Below are 19,638 nucleotides of genomic sequence, written 5' to 3'. Positions count from 1 at the left end.
TCGAGTTCGGTCCTCATAGGTTAAACCGAATGGGCTTTAGTCAACCATTGGGCAGATTCTTCTTCTTTTTCTTCGTGTAAAAGTTGGTGGAATATTCAATTTTCTTTTGAAATGAAAATCAAACAAAATTTCATATTTTTACTTTATATAGTTTTATGTTTTTGATATAAAAAATCGTACATTAAGATAAGGTTTGTGTTTGTCCACTGTGAGAAAAAAAGTATGTAAATTACTTAAAATGGTTATTTTATTTATTGAATGACTGGTTATATTAAGGGGTGTTTTTGTATTTTGGATGAAAATGAAAAGGGAGATGTGATTAGATTTATTGTTGACATGACATACCGATCATTTACATCCACGTGTCCATCTATATCACCACTAATAATTGTGGAGGAGCAATTATCTCATGTATTTATCTCTTTACCTACCCAATCCTCTTCAAAAAAACAAACATCAACTTTTTTCCTTCATACTATTTTCTCTTCTCTCTTTCTATCCTTCCTCTCTTCTAGTTATATAGTTAGTATATATATATATATATATATATATATTATACACCGTATATATACAAACAAATTATATATGTGCGTATTACTTACATATCATATATACGAACAGCAAATATAAAGTTTGTATATTATGTAATATGTAGTTATGTATCCATATTCCCATTTGCCAACAATCGCATTCTCAGAGGCATGTTTGAGTCCAAGCAGTCTATGGATGAAAAAAATACCCGTATTTGATGAGGAATCTGATATCTGAACCCGATTTGACCGGGGAATTCCCAAATTGACCGGGGATGGGGACGGGTTTAAGGATTTACTTCTATTCCCTGGTGAGGATGGGGACGGGGATAGGAAATCGTAAATCGTCAATCCCCATACCCAAATCTGAAATTACTATATATATTTTTAAGGGATTAATCACATGAAGGCTAACGTATTTTTCCATTTGTACACAGTTGCCGATTATATTTTTTATCTATGAGTTTCACCCGCAAACTTCTTTCTTTTGTACATAGTTGACCAATGTCTTCATACATGCTTATCTCTCCTACCTAAATCTCCGAATCTGTTTCTCTCTCTACCTAAATCTTCAAATTTGTTTCTTTATCTTCAAAACAAAACCCATAAATTAAAAAGAATTCTCAAAACTTATAAGTTTCTTCAAATCTGCTTAAAGAATTCTCAAAACTTATATGAAATTCACACCTAGAATGTCTGATTAATCTCTTACAATCTCAGATTATCCTCCTGAAATCTATTTCGATGGAAACCCAAAACCCTAGTTCGAAAAGCTCACTGCTGCAAAAAATAAAAACCCACCGCGGGGGTTTCTTCTGATCGTGGGAAGGGCGGGGTCATGTCAATTATATCCCTGGTTGAAGATCGAGGGAGCATGGGTTCCTAGGAATACCCGAAAAAACCATAATTAAGAAGATTTCAAGCCTCCGGCGGACTGCCGTGTCGGATGGATGAAAAAGACCAAACACTAATCAACAACCTTGTCACCATCCGCATTTTCTAGCTACCATAAACGACGGCGCGTCAACTAAATATATATTTCGTACATATATCTAATGAATGAAAGGGTATATAAACCGCATAAAGTGGATGTAACAGATGCTGTTTGGAGCGTCTTTATTGTTCAAGGTTTGTAGTTTTCGAATAATTTGATGCCCAAGGGTTTTTTATTTTTAATGTTATTTAGTGGGTATATCATGGTTAGATATACGTATATATATTAGTAGTGTTTAATATCATTTTCTTTTGGTGATTGATTATTGGGGAAGATGTTGGAATTGAACTTGTGTAGATCTAGAAAAAGATGACAAAAAATAAAAGTTTGACTGATTTATGGGTTTTGAGAATTCTTTTTAAGTTATGGGTTTTGTTTTGAAGATAAAGAAGCAGATTCAAATCTAGGTAGGAGAGAGAAGTAGATTTGAAGATTTAGGTAGGAGAGAGAAACAGGTATGAAGATATTGGTGAACCATGTACAAGAGAAAAAAGTTTGCGGGAGAAACTCATGGATAAAAAAGTATCATAGGCAACCGTGTACAAATGGAAAACTACGTTAGTCTTCCCGTAATTAATCCCATAAATATATTAGAATTACTTTAAGTTTCTCTATGTTATAATAATTTTAGGTATAGAGTTTTTATTTAATACTTTTTATGTTTTATATTTTATTTATCATTTAGTTAACATAAAAATTAGTTTATATATAAAAAGAAAATGTCGAACTACATGTTCTACAACTTATCTTAGGCTACAATAAATTTATGTTTACTCAAAAAAGGTATACCTGATGCCTGACGGGGACGAGTACAGGGATGTAAGTTATATCCCCGATTGGGATGGGGGTGGGGATGGGGATTACAATTAGAAACCGAGGATGGGGATCAAGATCCCTGACAATACCCGCCCCGTTGTCATCCCTAAGTCTAACACATGTTTAGCTTTAGCCCAATTAGCCACTTAAACAGATATATTTAATGTATGTCGAGGCAACCGAATCTAAATTTGGACGACTATGACTCATCAGTCCGAATCAGATCTAGTAGACGTCAAGGCAACCGAGCCAGATCTGGATCTTGACGAAGATGATTCAGACGTCGGATCGGATTAGATATAGGCGTTGAAGCAACTGAACCAGATCTGCATCGGGACAAAGATGACTTATCCGCCTGGATCGAATTCGATCTAGGCGTGGAGGCAACCGAATCAAATCTGGACGAAAAAGAGTTATCCGTCCGAATCAGATTAGATCTGGAACAAGATGAATGATCATAACACCTGGCTCGGGAGCGGGTAGATCTAGATTTGGAATCTCCGATGTAATCCTGCGGATGTGAAAGAAGAGTGATGCGGGCTTGTATATGACTTATTCGTCGGGTTGTGGTAGTAGCGGTGGTAGACTTATTTTTTGATACGTCATACAAGCCCGCACCACTCTTTTTTCACATCCGCATGTTACATCTGAGATTCCAAATCTAGATTTACCCAGTTCTGAGCTAGGTGTTAGGATCATTCATCTTTTCCCAGATTTGAACCGGATCCGGATGGATAACTCATCTTCGTCTATATTTGATGCGGTGGCCTCAACACCTAGATCGAATCCAATCCGGACGGATAAGTCATCTTCGTCCAGATGTAGATCTAGTTTGGTTGCCTCGGCGCCTAGATCTGATCCGGACGGATGAATCATCTTCATCCACTCTAGGTTTGGCTCGGTTTCCTCGACGTCTATTAGATCTGATTCGATCCGGACGGATGACGCATCGGATTCAGATTTGGTTCGATTGTCTGGACGTCTACTAGATATGATCCAATCCGTATGGATGAGTCATCGTTGTTCAAATCAGATCTGATTCAGTTTCTGTTCCTCAACGCCAGCTTCGTCACTAGTCATTCACTCTCGACCTACCAATCTGAGATCAGATCTGTTGCATCATTAGCTAACCACTCCGAGAGAAGACTTAAGAAGTGCAAATACTTGTCCGTCTTTAAATAATCGGAGGAGGAGGACGTGGATTGAGGTAGAATTGGGCGACACCAATCCGGGTAGTAGGAGGCGGTCGTTGTTCGAGCGAGAATAAGTGATTGATTAGATACCGGCGAACAAGAAGAAGAAGAACGAGGCTGACAATGAAGATGAACATGTGAAGGAGGTTGAAGCTAAATGGATCGGATGGGCGGGTGTAAATGTGCCAGATGAGCCTGGGCAGAGGGCGTTGACCAAAGCATTGGCAGAAAAGGTATTGTTTTTTATATCCTTCAGGATTAAAAACTGGAATTAAGGGTATTGGTTAGGATTAGTTAATATCGTTGCAGAGGTGTTTTCTTGATGAAGAAATTGTGCATCAATATTATTAAGGCTGTTGTAACAACATATCATGGCCCCTTTTCCATCATGTTGGTCGTCCACAAGAAGACCGTTTGGCAACAACTAGAAGTTTCCAATCTCAATTCGCAGCATATAAGAAAGCAAATCAAATGTTTGCTGATAAGGTGAACGAGCATTATGAAGAAGGTGATGCTGAATGATCACAACAGCAACATGAAAGTTGGTTGGTTTCTTCATACACCCTTCCCGTCTTCTGAAATCCATAGGACATTGCCTTCTTGTTCTGAGCTTCTACGAGCGGTTTTTGCTGCTGATTTGGTTTGGGTAAGTTTGTAGTTTTCCCCGACTAAAGAAACTTTTTCATATGTTAAGACACATTCTAATTAAATTGATTTGTTTTACAGCTTCCATACATATAGCTATGCAAGGCACTTTTTTAGTGCTTGTACCCATATCCTTGGACTCGAAGGTACTCCTAAAGGGGTTGAGGATCAAGGGAGATTGACTCAAGTTGCTGCGGTAATTTAAAGTTGACTTTTCTAGTGTAGATCTTATATTTGCTAATGCATAAAGATGGATTCCCTTTCTTCTTATAGGAAATCTTACGCATACGTGATTGTTATTTTCTCTGATTTTTGTTCTTAATTGAAAGAGCATATGAAAGAATTGAAAGAGAATCATTCTACGTTTTGGGATTAACCTTTTCTACGTTCTGTGAATACTTTGAGACTTTTACTAGTATGGCTTTTACATCAGTTTAATTAAAAAAAAAGTATTGGTTTCTATGAAATTGCTGTATGTATTTATTGAATGTATCATCTGGTATATATAGATAACTACCCTTATGAATAATTTTTAGTTTAGTGTTATTAATGTGTTTTCTTACTAGTATGGCTTTTACATCAGTTTAATTAAAAAAAAAGTATTGGTTTCTATGAAATTGCTGTATGTATTTATTGAATGTATCATCTGGTATATATAGATAACTACCCTTATGAATAATTTTTAGTTTAGTGTTATTAATGTGTTTTCTTTGGAAAGGCATACATGTACACATCTTTATCGTATGAACAGTTTTTAGTACAGTGTTATTAGTTGTTGATGTGTTAATATTGCAGTTTGGGACTTGAATCATGTTTGACATGTTATTCATTTGTTTACTTCCTTTGATTTAACTCGTTTGATCTGTTAAGGATAAACCAAAACCATACTCAACCCGTTTGACTTTTGACACATCCAAATTTTGACCTATATTAACTTTAATATTGCAGTGAGTTAAATGATACTGTAGTTGAAGCGTAACAAAGTATAAGACCAGTTCCACCATCACTTCCTGTTGAAGAGACTATAGAGCGTTATTTGCAGTCAAGTAACCGATTAATCATACTGGTACTACTTCTATATCCAGTTTTAAGAACTTGGAACCGTTTTCTTGTTCTCAAAACTATCAAAACGAAATTAACTTTATTTGAGTTTTTAATCATGTATCATCTTGTTTTGATAGTTTTGAGATGTTATCCATTTCCAGAACTTTGGAGAGTTGAACATGTGGCTGGCTGCTGAAATGGAATGTTTCTACGGTCCATTAAACGAACCTGGATGACAACTATGCCCGAGCATTCAAACATGGAGTGGGTCGATAGCGTGAAGGTTGTAATTTGAACCTGTTGCTTTTTAAGAGCTAGTTTATGCATAATACGATATGAAATAACTATCTTCTATATTGGCCTGCCTGAACTATGCCTAAGGCTCATGCTTATTTGAGCCCACAGGAGAAAATGTTGTAGAACCCTAGCCATGGCTCAGTCTTATTAGAGCCAACATGAACCAAGTCAATCCTTGAGCCTCAGTCGTATTAGGCTTTCTTAAGCTTGACTAATCATGAGCCGATCCTGAGCTTGAGCATTCGGGCGCTGAGCAAGCATGGGCAAATAACGCCAGTATGTAGATGTTTGTTTGTTTCCTTGATTCCTCCTAACTGTGTAATCTTTATGACAGCATGTCTTTGAGTATTTCAGTGAAAGAACACCTCGATCACATTTTGAGCTTCGTGAAACTTCATTGGTATGGAATTACAAATATGCAGGTATTTTCACAGGTTTTGTTATCCAGTCTAACCTGATCCTTTAATATTACATAATTATTTTACTCTAGTATTTTCCTTTGGTTACTAATGTTCATGGAAATGGGAATCTAGATGTTAAATTCGGGAGGCTTCAAGCCAGAGTCATGCTGCAGCATATGTGGACAGGCCCGATGTCTAATGTGTTTGTAGATGTAGTACAAGGTAGCCGCTCTGTTGAGGTTTAAGTGGCTGGTGTAACTATGGTGAATCTGCCACTTTGTCATGACCATATGGCTATGAGTTTATATACATTATAAAGATTAGTAATATCAGGATCCACATTGACTTATAGAGGCGACAAAATGGGCAGGTTGGGTAATGGATCAAAGTAGGCAGTTTTTGGTATAGAATGGCTCATGGTTACCACAAACATTGTTTTTTGTTCAATCTTTCTGAAGTTTTGGTATGTGGTGTCAGGTTTGATTATGATTTCAATAACAATCTAATTTTCTAAATTTACCAAGAGTACCATGCATTGAAAATACACTTTGGGTAACTTCTTTTTAGTTTAACATGTTAAAGATAAAACATATAAATCAGCGTATCTTTCTTTATACTAAATAAAAAGAATATTGTGATGACATCACTCATTTATCTAAATAGTTTATTTGTTATCTTCAAATTTATTCTTAAAGTTTTGTTCTTTTTAACTTTATATATTTATGATGTCATAAAAACTTTCCTTCTAAAATTTATTGCATTTTTATTTTTGTTATTTAAGGATATTTTTCTTTAAAAAAATATTTTTATTTTCTTTTAAAAACTATAATATTTTATACATGGTAATCATTTCAATAACTTTGTCATAATAGATTTTTAAATTATCCATACATTATGCGGTTAATAAGCTAATTATAATGTATATTATTTCGAGGTTATGAGTATCGTTGGACTGCTGCAACTTTAATGACGAAGTACGTTTTTATAAAACTTTTATCTATATGCTCGGGTTGAACCCGGGTTAATAAGCTTAAGCTATAATAAATAAAAGAGGATGGTTTTCCACAAGTATTTTTGGAAAATTAATGATATGGCAACTTCATGATTTTTCTTAAAAGACTTTGATTTTAATTAACATGTCATATGAATTTTAAATTTTTTTAAAAAGTAAATAACCTTTTAAATGTTTAATAAAAGTCTTAATCATTTATTGATATAAAATGTTTTTTTATAATGCAGTAGTCAATTTTTTTTTATAAATTATAATGTTATACATTTTTCTAATATATTATTTCGTTTTAAAGTTTTAACTAAGATGCTCGGGTTAAACCCGAGCCAATTAGCTAGTTAATAAAAAAATCAGGTCGAAATTTCCCTTTCTAAGTCTATCACTAATTAAATATACTAATATACTAGATTTTAGATCTGCGTCAAATATTGGACACGGGGTTTACAATATTATCAATATTAGATATTCATACATTTAATTCATAAAAACTTATAAGTTTGAACGTATATAGTTACAAGTGTTATTGCAAGTTGTAGTACAATACTCACAGGTTCGTCACTATCATTATTAGCTGAGACATATTGATGGAATTGTTTGTCGTACTCGTTTCACAAGGCACATGCTACAATAATTTCTCTATTATATAATTTTTGAAACCAGTTGTACTCATAATTTGATATTATTATTAAAGATAATTAGGAATTAAAATATAAACATACTTGTGATCATGTACTTGACATTTAAGTATATGTATTTGATCATGATGCAGACTCATAACACGAATAGGTTTACTTTCAATCACATGTCCTATGATAATTAGATAACACATAGGATTGTTTTTATATTTTTTGATAACAATTAAAATTCTTGATTTGATTGACAATTGAAACTTTAAAAAATTAAATATAAATACCTTTTGTAACTTTTTTAAAAAATGTTCTCAAGTTGATGCTAAAAATAAATATAATTTAAGTATTGAGGGCTAAAAAGTTTAAATTATTGATGGAAAACAAAAATGTGTAAATTAATGAGATTTTTTTCTACAAATTAATATAAATATTACTCCTTTCGTCTCACTAAACTTTTCCTCTTTTGAATTTTCAAAGTCAAACTCTACGAAATTTGATTATATATATTTTTAGTTATCTTATATAATAGTTGATAAAAGTTATACCAATAAAACACACATTTAAAAAACAATCAATTCATATAACGTTTATCAAATATTATATAACACAAACAAATATATTTATAGTCAAAGTTCGTAAAGTTTGACTTTGAAAATTTAAAAGTGGACAAGTTTAGTGGGACGAAGGAAGTAATATAATAATATATTTGGATAATAATTATTCGAGTTATTAATTTATAGCTAATATAAATTATGACATAAACGAGAGTCAATTTGATAAAATTGAATGATTTGATTGGTTAATAAGTTATTAGTTCAATTGTCTTATAGTATATATTAAGATTAAAATTAAGTTTAAGATTCAAACAATATTTTACAGGGTATAACAATTGTTTGTATATTAGACGAGGTACGAACCTATATCCTACTGTATAACCTTTCATCCCTATGTATTGGTCACTTTTTTGGGGTATGTACAAAAATCGATAACCTAGCATAATGGTTGATTATTAAAATACCACTGATGCGAGAATACATTTATGTTTCCTTTAGGATGAAGATATATACACTTTTTTGAGCCTGACCTTGTGTCATTAATAGAAGGGTATTTGTTCTGTAATTGATATCATATGCTTAAGTGCTTAACACCACTATTAGGAAATGATATTTGTACTATCAAATTTAATTAATGTATACATTATATAACTAACTGTACAAGTCGATAATACACAGTTGTGGTATACCTATAAAAAAAATTGGTACGAATATCACTTCCCATTAAAGTCGTAGGTTCAAACCTAAGTACGTAGTTTTATTTTGAAAATGTAGATAATCAAGATTAGTGACAAGTAATTTAATGATTTACAAATCAAATTTTGTGTAAGTAAATGTACATGTATTAATGTATGTATAATATGACAGATAATGAGCTACAGTATTATGTAGTAGTGACATGCATGTGAAAGATCTGTATGTGGTGGTGACCATTATTAATGTTGTAAATGTAATGATCTGTTTTTTGGGTTCGTGTCAAGTGTATATTTGATGACAAAACTTTGTCCCACGTTAGGAAAAACATAGTACATTGTACATGTTCTTTAATACTAGTACATGGATCGGTTCTTTGTGTATGATTCCATAAAGTATCTCTTCTCTACTACATTATAAAGCATTTGTTTGCTTCAAATTTTTTTAATTTTTCAACAATATACACCTATTAATATATAATATACAATATATCTATATTATATATTTCAACCATTCATTTTTCTCTCTCTTTCATAATTATTTTATTCCTATAATCAATTCAAAATCTTTTATATAAAAAATGGTGCATCGATAAATTGCAAAAATTATATGAGTATTATTAAAATTTCATGTTTTTTCATTAAAGATGTCATTCGATATACTTTCGACGAATTTTTAAATCCAAGAGCGGAGCCCGTACGGCTAAAGTATTTACCTATCACAATCTATGACATATCATCTCTTATGACCTATTACACTCTATGGCCTATCACCCTCATCATTTTACCGCCGCAACGTATGGGTACTTTATCTCGTAGATTATAATAAATAAAGATTGAGCAGTCATCGACGTGACTTTGATTGCTTAATTACTTGGGATGGGATTGGATTGAAAGACTTTTCAAAAAATGATTTTCTGGTCCTTCAGAAATACAAACTTATGGAACTCATAAGTAAAATATAATCATCTATAACCCTAACTTTGACACACATATTCGAACGTGATCAAAGTTAAAACTTATTAGCAAGGTCCGTGTTATAAATAATTCCGAACTTATAATAAATAATTTCAGACAGAGTCCGTGTTTCAAAAAACCAGATTATTGTTATAGGCATAGTCTGAATTTCCAAACCCGGAGATACAGGATTTACAAATGTTTTCGTTAAGACTTATGGGTTTCACAAACTCTAAAGACTACGTTCATGGGGAAAGATTATTTTTTCAAATGCCTCTTATCTTCAAGTCTTCAACAAATGTAAAACAAGTTTAAAGTTTTAACAATTGTTAATTAAAAAAATGGTAATTAGATGGGAACCCCATGATTCTATGTACTATTTGGTATCCACTAATCTCCCAGCCAGGTTAGTGTTCAGGTTAATCTCAACCACTTAATATTTTGCATGAAAAAGTTTTTTAATAGATCTTTTTTTAATAAAATCAGGGTACATTCTTTGGGAATGATGATGTACCATCTCCCTAATAGCTTTGGGATAATAATCTCTCTTCTACCCTATAAAGGCTACTAGGCTTCAGCCCAAGCATACCCTCCGGACTTAAGCATGGTTGCTCTTGAGAAACTCCGGACCCTCCTCCATGGAGGCTCCCAACAAAGCCTTAAGATTTGAACACTAGCCTAACGCTCCATTACTTGCGATGCAATGCTAGGCTGAGAGGCTTGGTGATGTACCATTCCCCTAATAGCTTTGGGATAATAATCTATCTTCTACCTTATGGAGGCTACTAGGCTTCAGCCCAGGCGTACCCTCCGGACTTGAGCATGGTTGCTCTTGAGAGGCTCCGGACATAGCCTCCGAACCCTCCTCCATGGAGGCTCCCAACAAAGCCTCAAGCTTTGAATGATGATGTACCATCCCTAACCCTCCGGATTAGGACTAACAACTTGGGTCGGAGCCCCTGCTAAGACAACCGCCGGGGTGTAAGCTATATGGGTCGGACCCTAAAATCGTCTAACCTAGGCCCAAAAGCCTCCGTTGCTTGGGCACGTAGGTTACGAACTAAACAACAGACAAATAGTACAAAGTAGAACGTGCACTAGCACGAATAGCCCGTACTTGTACCTTCGAATTAGAGTTTGTTGCAACAGCTGTCTAACGATAACGACTACTTCCTAACGTTGCCGTTAAGCTGTAGCTTCTGGATCTTTCGTGGGAGGTCTATAAATACCTCCTCATGGGATTCACCAAAAACCCTAACGAAAAACACACACAAACACCAAAATATAGACTTACCATAGCCTTGGCCAGATGATTTATATTTTACATTCCGTCCGGCTCCGACAACAGAATATACCATGGCCTTTGCCAGATGATTTATATTTTACCATTCCGTCCGACTCCAGCCACGGAACATATCATGGCCTTGGCCAGATGATTTATGTTTTACATTCTGTCTGGCTCCGGCCACGGAACATATCATGGCCTTTGTCAGATGATTTATATTTTACCATTCCGTCCGGCTCCAGCCACGGAACATATCATGGCCTTCGCCAGATGATTTATATTTTACATTCCGTCCGGATCCAGCCACGGAACATATCATGGCCTTCGTCAGATGATTTATATTTTACCATTCCGTCCGGCTCCGGCCACAAAACATATCATGGCCTTTGCCAAATGATTTATATTTTACATTTTGTCCGGCTTCGACCACAGAACATTTAAAATACATGCACATTGGTGCTAACCTAACGTCTCCACACGCTCCGACTAAAAAACTAAAAGCTAAAATTTAAATAACTATGCACATTGGTGTTAAGCTAACGTCTCCACATGCTCCGACTAAGGGACTAAAAGTTAAAACTTAGAAAGTATGCACATTGGTGCTAAGCACGGACGTGTAGGCTGGCAATCTTGAGTCGTAGGGTTCTAATGACCTTGCAAGATGTGAATGGGAACACGCTTCCTAGACATCTAACGACAACCCTCCATAACGCTCCGGCTAGAGAGGTGATAATGCCGTAAGCCCAAGAAACTTGGAAACCACGCGGTAAGCCCAATAAAACTTGGCATCCATGCAAAAGCCCAAAACAACTTGGCAATCTCTATATATAACGTATTTAGCATGGATTGAGACTCGCAACCTTGCGTCGCAGGATGGTAAGTTCCATGCATATATGAACGGAGACCAGTTCTCTAGACATCTAATAATAACACCTGTCTAGCTCAGGCTACAGAGTAGACTCCGGAAACAGGAAGCTTTGAGAATTTTCACCCTTAAAAATACGTAGCTTTTGGTGCTAAGTCAACGTCCTGGTACCCTCCAGCAAGGGACAAAAAGCTAACATTTAATAAGGATTCACATTTTAACTAAGCTCAAGTCCCCACACGCTCCGGCTAAGGGACTAAAAGCTAATCTTTAAAAAACTATGCATATTGGTGCTAAGTTAAGGTCCTCATATGTTCATGCTAAGGGACTAAAAACTAACATTCAAAGGCTACCTATATTGGTGCTAAACAAAAGTACCCAAGCCTTACGGTAACGAACTAAAACCTAGCGAATCAAACAAAAAAATAAAAAAATAATCAAGAGAGAGACCACCATAATAGTGATAACACCTTCCTAGCTCAGGATACAGGACAAAACGATTCCGGCCATATGATATACTTGGCCTCCTGTCACATCATATTGCGGATTGGTATAATGTATAACCTAACGCTCTATTGTTCACAATGCAGCATTAGGCTGGGAGGCTATGATAGTGTACCACTTCCATAAAGCTTGTGGTAAAAACAAGCCCTTCATTGGGCTCCTTTTTGGAGCCTTTGGGTAGGTAAGCATGTTACTCCTTTTGTAATCTTTAGAATTAAAAAGTGCTCCAAAGCCTAACGCTTCATTACTTGCAATGCAACGCTAGGCTGGGAGGCTTGATGATGTATCATCTCCCTAATAGCTTTGGGATAATAATCTCTCTTCTACCATACGGAGGCTACTAGGCTTCAGCCCAGGCGTACCCTCCGGACTTGAGCATGGTTGCTCTTGAGAGGCTCTGGACATAGCCTCCGGACCCTCCTCCATGGAGGCTCCCAACAAAGCCTCAAAATTTGAACACTAGCCTAATGCTCCATTACTTGCGATGCAACGCTAAGCTGGGAGGCTTGATGATGTATCATCTCCCTAATAGCTTTGGGATAATAATCTCGAGGCTACTAAGCTCCAGCCCAGACGTAGCCTCCGGACTTGAGCATGGTTGCTCTTGAGAGGCTCTGGATATAGCATCCGGATTGATCCATAGAGGCTCCTGACATAGCCTCCGAACCCTCCTCCATTGAGGTTCCTGACGTAGTCTTCGGACCTAAGCTGTGGAGGCTCCTGAAACCTTCAGACCTGAACATGACCTCATCTAAGTCATGGGCTTGATTTAGGCCCAAGCATGTAAAGCCCATGACCCAAATTCTAAAACCCTAGCAACATCTCTATAAATAGAAGATCAAGGCACCAACCAATGGGACTCTCACTCTCTCTCTTCCCCTCAATCTCTTACACACACTCCTTAGCCTATTTCGGCTTGTGGCGTCACATCTTGTGGTCACCAATTAGGAACCGCCACCCGAAGTAGCAACAATCTAATCTCCCCATTACACCTTATAGATCAAGGATTAACCTCCCAGTACTTAAGAATAAATGCTATACCTAAACGGGTGTAGACTTATGCTTAAACAAGGAACAATAGATAATAGAATATGCGATTTATTTCGTTTTAAAATGAAAATGAATGCTTGAACATGATGACAGATACGTGATTAAGAAGATAGATCTTGTCGGCCTGTTTTGGGGGTGTTTGGTAGTATATATACTTCACAAAGTTATTGCATTTTTTTTCTTTGGACATCCATCCCTAATTTTAATACTATAAAAAGTTATATTGTTCGATTAGGATTTTAATTCATCAGATGAACATTAACCACAGACTTGATAGTGATAAATATAGAACTTTTAGCTAAATATATTTTATTGTATAGTAAAATAAGCATTTATTATGAATGACTGATAGTAGGCGTAGATTTCACTCTTACTCTCCACCAACAAAAAATTGTTTTTATGATCAAAAGTTGCATTTATATTGTAGTGGTTGTACTTGTGAAGATTGCAATGATTTTTATTTTATTTTTTCCCTCCCTTTGAAATGTTCAATATTGCTAAATTATAAAACTTACAGTAATGATAATCTCCCCATTGATTAATTATTACAAGTTTACAACTCTTTATGATGAAGCTTGAACTCATTACAGGGTGTTGAGGAGGGACCGATCCGAGAATTACAAATTACAGCAATAGATAGAGACATATCCGATCATTAGCTTATGTTTCTAATACACATTATTCATTGAATTTAGAGTGAAGAAAAGAATACAAAACTCAACTCCCTATGATTGATGCAAGACGTTTGAAACTATCCACCTGGCTCGACCAGCTATGGTATACCGACATGTTCAATTATAACCAATCCCAATCAATTTTTAAGAGAAAAAGGACAGAAAGGGGACATTCAGAACAAAGATCTTTGATCCGCGGTTTGATCTGTCCTAGTCCTATTTGAACTCATGATCCAATAACAGGCCACATATCATGAAGTAGACTAAAGGAGAATAATTACTCAAAAAATTGGACCAGATAACCACAAGTTACTGGTAGTCTGGTACCATTAGCTGGTCAACTTTCTAATCGAGCTGAAAAGGAAGTGCCTGATATAAAACTGGAACCAAATCATGAATCTTATGATTGAGCACAGATATCCAATGGTCCGGATCTTCCAAAATCAAAGAATAAACTTTTTAAAAGTACTTGAAAGTGAAACTAAAACAAGAGACAAAGACAACATCACAAATAAACTAGATTGCCACTTGCCAGTAACAAATAACGACATAACAAATCATATAGAGAATTCAATAATACAATCCTGGGTGAAACTTTTAACAAAACTGAAGGGGAAATACTCGGTAACAAATTTTTAACAAACTAACTTTCGTGGAGACAGAAGATGATGAATATAAAATAACTAAAGAAATAGCCTCCTATAATCTCTGTGTGATCAATGCTATGAAACAAACACTAGAGCAATGTCGACTTAAAACGTTACAGATGTATAATCCAAACCATACAAAAACTAGCAAGTAATGAAGCACAAGTGAATATGAGGTTTCAATAAACTCTAGAAATAATTGCTATTACTGCTTTTTGTTGGGTTCGAATACGTACTTGATTAATGACTCCTTGATTGAAAGTAATTCTGGGAACTCTTTCTTCAACTTTGATGCATCCAACTCGTTATTGCTTCGCGGGGCGACTATCACTAGGGCTTGTTCTTCCAGTGTGAAGTTAACCCATTTAAATTCTGGGTTTATGTACTTCTTGTACATTTCAAGAATCTCATTGTGGCTTACCACCCCAGGATTTGTGAAGTTCCAGATTCCCGTCAAATTTCTCTTGGCCATCTCAATCGAAATTGGTAAAAGTTCATCCAAAATAGTCATGCTGTTGGGTATGTTCACAACTTTATCGTAACGAGCAATTTTGGTGATGAAGTTACGTGGGTTGTTGAGGTCTGATGATATGGGCATCCTCACTCTGAGGGTGCATACATTGTCATACTCTTTCAATAGCTCCTCAACCTGTGAACAAGTTATCAACATACATGCATATCATACAACTTTACTAGATGTGGAAAATCAGGCAGATTGGGTAACATGTCATACGGGTAACTTTGAAGTACAAGAAAGTAAAGGCCGTATTGGGCTAACCCACCAGCACTTTATGGGTCATTAACAAGTATGATTACAGCAAAACTATATCATCAGAATATCAATATGGATAATATTTAAAAACGATAAATGACATTTTAAAACATTTTAGTACATGTTTAACAACTTTTGATGTGTTTAATCGGTTCGACCCCCCAATGATCTGGTTCTTTGTTAGCAAAATTTTGCTATTTAACCCATTTGATGTGTTTCCATACAAATGGAATGAAACTGATAAGATTTAGCTTTGCTCTACATACTCCTAATTCATGATCCAATTCTGTTCTACATGCACGAATTAATATTGGAAAAACAAAAAGGAAAGGAAGATGGAATAGTAGTAATTACCATAGCTTTGGTCTTGGAATAAAAGGACCCAACGAAATTGGGTGTATCTTCTTCCTTAAAACCAATGCCAGAACCTTCAGGGTGTTTAGCATCATACTCAAAAATGCATCCAGTAGCAAAATTGATCATCACAAGCCCGCTTTCTCTGCACACGTCTGCTATATTAAGAGTGCCCGACACATTCGTACGAATAGTTTCGGTCTTGTGAGATTCACACCAATCAACATTAGGTCTACCAGTGACACCAGCAGCATTAAAAACATGAGTAGGCTTAATAGATTGAATATCAGCCAGAAGTTGTGAACGGTCTTCCAAACGACCTCTTCCATACTCGTATGTAATTCCTTGTTTCTCACATAACTTTCCAAGTAGGCCACCGATCCACCCAGTTTTACCATAGATGAGGAACTTCAAAGCTGGTTTCTTAGGAGAGTTGATAGTGGACTTTGAAGGAACCTGAACACCAATCTGAGAAGTATTGATTGCGACATCAGATGAATCAAACTCAGAATTTTCAGGTCCATCAACAAGCCTATCAACTCCACCGGGCATCATCAACATTCTTGGATGAGGAAGAAGCGCTCCAGAGACATCTCCCCACCAATTAGGATTGCTAGTATACCATTCGATGGTCTTTTTAAGACCCTCCTCCCATAAGGTCCTTTCAGACCAACCCAAGCTCTTCAATTTCTCGTCATCCAAGAAGTACCTCTGATCGTTGAACGGCCTATTCTCCACAAACTTGATGCTTGCATCAGGATCCATATTGAAAAGCTTGCACATATCTTTTGCAACATCAATAACTCGTCTCTCCTTCTTCGTCCCAATATTATAAACATGACCAACTTCACCCTTGTGAAGAATCACTTCAAAAGCCTCAGCAACGTCCTCACAGTAGAGATAACTCCTAACATTAGATCCATCACCATGAATCGGAAGTGTCTTTCCTCTCATGGCCAAAAGGATGAACTTCGGGATAAGCTTCTCCGGGAACTGGTTTGGACCATAAACATTATTCCCTCTGGTGGTGATCACCGGCAACCCGTATGACCTACCATACGCCATGACAAGCATTTCAGCACCAGCTTTAGTGGCAGAGTATGGGTTCGTTGGAAGAAGCTGCGAAGCTTCATGGTTACCAACAACAGCATCCTCCTCCGTTTCACCGTACACCTCATCTGTACTTACATGAATAAACCTTCTAATCTGACCAGTAACCTTGCAGGCCTCAAGAAGAACATGGGTGCCATAGATATTATTCTTCGTAAACTCAAAACTATTACCAAACGAGTTATCAACATGAGTCTGTGCAGCAAAGTGCATTATCGTATCAATAGACTCGGTAATCAAAAGATAGTTAACCAAATCAGCACTCCCAATATCCCCCTTAACAAACTTGAAATTAGGAGATGATCTAGACGGATTAAGATTCTTGAGACTCGAGCAATAATCAAGCTTGTCAAGCACAACAATCTTGTAATCAGGGTAGTTCCTAATTAGGCGATTAGCAACATGAGATGCAATAAAGCCAGCTGCCCCAGTGATCAGTATATTCTTCGGCGTATAAGTAGCCATTCTCGCACTATCCAAAAAGCAACCAAATTAATATTCTAATTCAAAATTTCTGACATGCTAAATACATAAATAAATGCAACACAACATGTCATTTTCAACATAATTCGTTTTGAAACAGTCAGGCTACTAAAATAATATATACAAAACAAATATCTACTAATATCACTAGGCCAGGGAAATCAAACTTAACACATTTTTTTAACAAATACAGCTCTTATAATAATAATAATACTAACAAAAGACAGTTGCTGTTATCATCAATCAATCGACGAATCAGAATTTCCAATTTCCATTAAATTCAATTCGATACCATAACTCACCTAAAATATCATTTGAACTATATACAGTATATATCAACACGAATAAACATAAATTCACCGAAAATAGATCAATTTTCCTATACCGATTTCTGTCTTTCAGATAAATGCAAACACAGCCTTGTAACTTTAAAAGGTACTACTATTTTCGTTACTTTACCGCAGTATGTATACACAGAACTATAATCTTCTACTTATGATCAGCTATAGATACAGAATCTGTATCTATCTATCTATCATACAAATAGCACTAATTGATCAGATCACTAATTATGAACAAGTTCTCAGATTTAATTTTACAAATTAAAAAAAAATTACAGATAGATCACATGGAGATCATGATCATGATCAGATATAGATACAAAATCTGAATCTATAATTGAAAAATGTTGAGCCACAGATACATAATCTATAACGAAATGAAAGTAGTGATCAGCTATAGATACAGAACCTGTATCTATATATATTAATTATAAAAAAATGCTGAAGTAAAACAAACTGTTAACCAAATCTAACCAAATCAAATAAGTATTGTAACATAAACAGAAAAGTATATTAAATTAAAAAAAAATTACAGATCTAGATGAAAATTGAGGGGTAAATTAATGAGATCTAAGGAAAATTAAATAAAAAAAAAGTTTGAAAAATGATGGATGAAGAAAGGAAGGGAGGAATGTGAACTTACGAAATTTAGTACGGAAATGATGATTGGGATGAGACCAGAAAGAAAGGTGGATTTGAAAGGGAAGGAGAAGGAAGGAAGGAAGGAAGGAAGGAAGAAAGAAATGACGCGAGACACAAGGAATGGCAAATGCTACCGACGCCTCCTCGATCCATATTTATACTTACACATTCCATGTGTGTTTATGTGTCTCGCCATGATTGATTCATTATATTTTTATTATTTCTTGAAATGAAATTTATGGGGATGAGAATTCTCTCAAGTTGAAACTCCAACTTGAGTCAAGTCGAAGAGATCTTGACCATTAAATTAAATTAAGGGCCAAGATTAAAAGATTATCTTTGTATTTTAACCCTTGAATTTCATTTAAGGGCTAAAAAACTCTTAACTTGACCCCTCACGTTGAAAGTAACTTGAGGGGATCTCCATCGAATTTGTGGAGTATAAAATAATCTTTATTCACGCAGATATTTTATTTCTAAAGAAAATCATAAGGTTAGCTAAATTTCATTAGGATTATATCAAATTAGCAAGTTTTTTTTTCTTTCAATTTTTACAAATAACAAACGAAATCGCAATAAGATCTACATAATCACATTGCGATTATGCAGAATCTCATAGTGATCATGTAGAATCTTATTGCGATTTTGAAGATCTCATTGCTGGCTATCTTGTGAAAATCCAAAAAAACATGACTAATTTTGTGTAGTCGCAATGAAATGTGGTTGATCATGTGATTTTCTTTTATTTTAACTCGTCAATTTTTTTTTACCTGCAAACTGTTCTAGAATCACCCAGGCTAACTAATATGGGTTCACTAGACAACTTTTAAATTTAAGAAAATATTGGGGTTGTTAATAATTTAAAACTTTTGCGATATAATTTTAATTTACAATTACAAGCAAAATATAAACTAGAAAGTAAAAATGTTTGAAAGTAAAATATAGAAAATAACGGAACATCATTAAGTTGATGGGTGGAACTAAAAATACATAAAAAGAAAAAAACAAAAATCACATATTAATCCAATAACTTTGACCTTTCAACCTGTCTTTCACCTTGAGCTTCCAATGGTTTCACCTTTACCATTGGAAATGGTCTTATAGCAAACACAGTTTAGATGTCGGAGTATAGGTCTATATTTGGCATATA

The 19,638-nt window shown here is 35.3% G+C and overlaps 1 protein-coding gene and 1 long non-coding RNA gene across 6 annotated transcripts; one reads left to right on the top strand and one right to left on the bottom strand.

Moving 5' to 3' along the window:
* Positions 1–1,095: 1,095 nt before the first annotated feature.
* LOC122600144 lies at positions 1,096–6,435 on the top strand. 5 transcript variants are annotated; one of them, XR_006324016.1, is made up of 8 exons: positions 1,097–2,093; positions 3,405–3,766; positions 3,843–4,179; positions 4,260–4,374; positions 5,127–5,244; positions 5,384–5,505; positions 5,854–5,941; positions 6,053–6,435. It is a non-coding gene; the product is annotated as an uncharacterized LOC122600144 (long non-coding RNA). The 5 variants fall into 5 exon arrangements; XR_006324017.1 differs by having other exon boundaries at positions 1,098–2,093; positions 3,943–4,179; XR_006324014.1 differs by having other exon boundaries at positions 1,096–1,658; positions 3,405–4,179.
* An 8,209-nt stretch (positions 6,436–14,644) lies between these two features.
* Positions 14,645–18,600, bottom strand: LOC122599236 (trifunctional UDP-glucose 4,6-dehydratase/UDP-4-keto-6-deoxy-D-glucose 3,5-epimerase/UDP-4-keto-L-rhamnose-reductase RHM1). The gene is made up of 3 exons (XM_043771714.1): positions 18,490–18,600; positions 15,913–17,494; positions 14,645–15,435 (listed from the first exon to the last, which is right to left on the bottom strand). Exons 2-3 carry the CDS (start codon positions 17,485–17,487, stop codon positions 14,992–14,994), a joined length of 2,019 nt encoding a protein of 672 aa, XP_043627649.1. The 5' UTR covers positions 17,488–17,494; positions 18,490–18,600; the 3' UTR covers positions 14,645–14,991.
* Positions 18,601–19,638: the final 1,038 nt, after the last annotated feature.

The sequence above is a fragment of the Erigeron canadensis genome, chromosome 5 (assembly GCF_010389155.1).
Source record: "Erigeron canadensis isolate Cc75 chromosome 5, C_canadensis_v1, whole genome shotgun sequence".
In the NCBI taxonomy this organism is placed as follows: Eukaryota; Viridiplantae; Streptophyta; class Magnoliopsida; order Asterales; family Asteraceae; genus Erigeron; species Erigeron canadensis.
The sequence above is the reverse complement of the archived record's forward strand: the minus strand, read 5'-3'. Positions and strand labels throughout refer to the sequence as shown.

Bases quoted from the DNA above. Each gene is read 5' to 3' on its own strand.
- LOC122599236 (XM_043771714.1), bottom strand. From the start codon at position 17,487: ATGGCTACTTATACGCCGAAGAATATACTGATCACTGGGGCAGCTGGC. The intron at 15,436-15,912 runs GTAATTACTACT...ACTTGTTCACAG, and splicing joins ATTCCAAGACCAAAGCTATG to GTTGAGGAGCTATTGAAAGA.